We start from the raw sequence: 1,022 nt of genomic DNA on the forward strand, positions 1-1,022 counted from the left end.
GCTGGCGCAACTTCGCTGGGAGACCGACGGCGAGCAGGCCTCGCGCATCCGCCACCTGCAGGCGGCGCTGGACGTAGAGCGACAGCTCTTCCTCAAGTACGTCCTGGAGCACTTCCGCTGGCACCCGGTTTTGCCCGGCACCCCTGATCCCCAGGCGGTGCCTTCTTCGGAAGAACCGCACCCCGAGACCGCCAGCGACTCTCACCGCCCCCCAAAGTCCCCCAAAGTTCGACACGAATCCCTTGATGGCCTGAGCGCCGGCGTTCGCGTGCGCTCCCGCTCCCTCGAAATGGTGCCCGCAGCGTACTCCAACTCGCGTGACAACCTGCTCCCCACGCGCTCCGGCTCCCTCGATTCCTTGGCACCAGCGCGTTCCCACTCGCTCGACAGCCTTCTGGGTCGTCCCAAGGCGCCCGAATCCGAGGAGCGGGCTTCCTCGGCAGACACTTTCATCCTGGGCTTCCTGAGTCCCCCGCCGCCGCCGACGCAAAAAAAAGCTGTCACCACCGTCGCCGCCGCTGTCACCGCCACTACCACCATCGCAGCCCAGGGGTCCTAGCGACCGGACAGGAGAAGACTCCAGGAGCCAGCCCTGTGAGGCCCTGGCCCTCTCGCCGCTGAGCCTGGATTACCAAGAGCTTGTGAAGCAGAACTCGGAACTGTCCCAGGCGTTGCAGGTGCTGGCGCGCCGCTGCTCGGACCTGCTGGACGAGAACATGCAACTGCGGCGCACGGGTTTCCCAGACCAGGCGGACGAGAAGGTGAAGCGGCTCAAGGTGAAGCACGCAGAGCTAACAGGCCTGGCCCGCCGCCTAGAGGACCGGGCCCGCAAACTGCAAGAAACCAACCTGCGGACTCTGAGCGCTCCAGTGCCTGGGGAGAGCCGCGTGGGCCTGGAGCTGTGCCAGGCCTTCGCCCGCCAGCGCGCCCGGGACTTGTCGGAGCAGGCGAGCGCGCTGCTGGCTAAGGACAAGCAGATAGAAGAGCTGCAGCAGGAGTGTCGCTTGCTGCAGGCGCATGTC

General features: G+C 66.4%; 1 protein-coding gene across 1 annotated transcript in view; it reads left to right on the forward strand.

The window, feature by feature from the left end:
• Position 1: 1 nt before the first annotated feature.
• The window catches only part of LOC102244548 (RIMS-binding protein 3B), a gene marked incomplete at its 5' end in the record, with an annotated part of 4,876 nt that continues 3,855 nt past the window's right edge, over positions 2-1,022 (forward strand). The window contains 2 exon segments of the mRNA XM_014547027.1: positions 2-489; positions 491-1,019. Coding sequence (XP_014402513.1) covers positions 2-489; positions 491-1,019 — 1,017 coding nt within the window.

Source organism: Myotis brandtii, unplaced genomic scaffold (assembly GCF_000412655.1).
Source record: "Myotis brandtii unplaced genomic scaffold, ASM41265v1 scaffold463, whole genome shotgun sequence".
In the NCBI taxonomy this organism is placed as follows: Eukaryota; Metazoa; Chordata; class Mammalia; order Chiroptera; family Vespertilionidae; genus Myotis; species Myotis brandtii.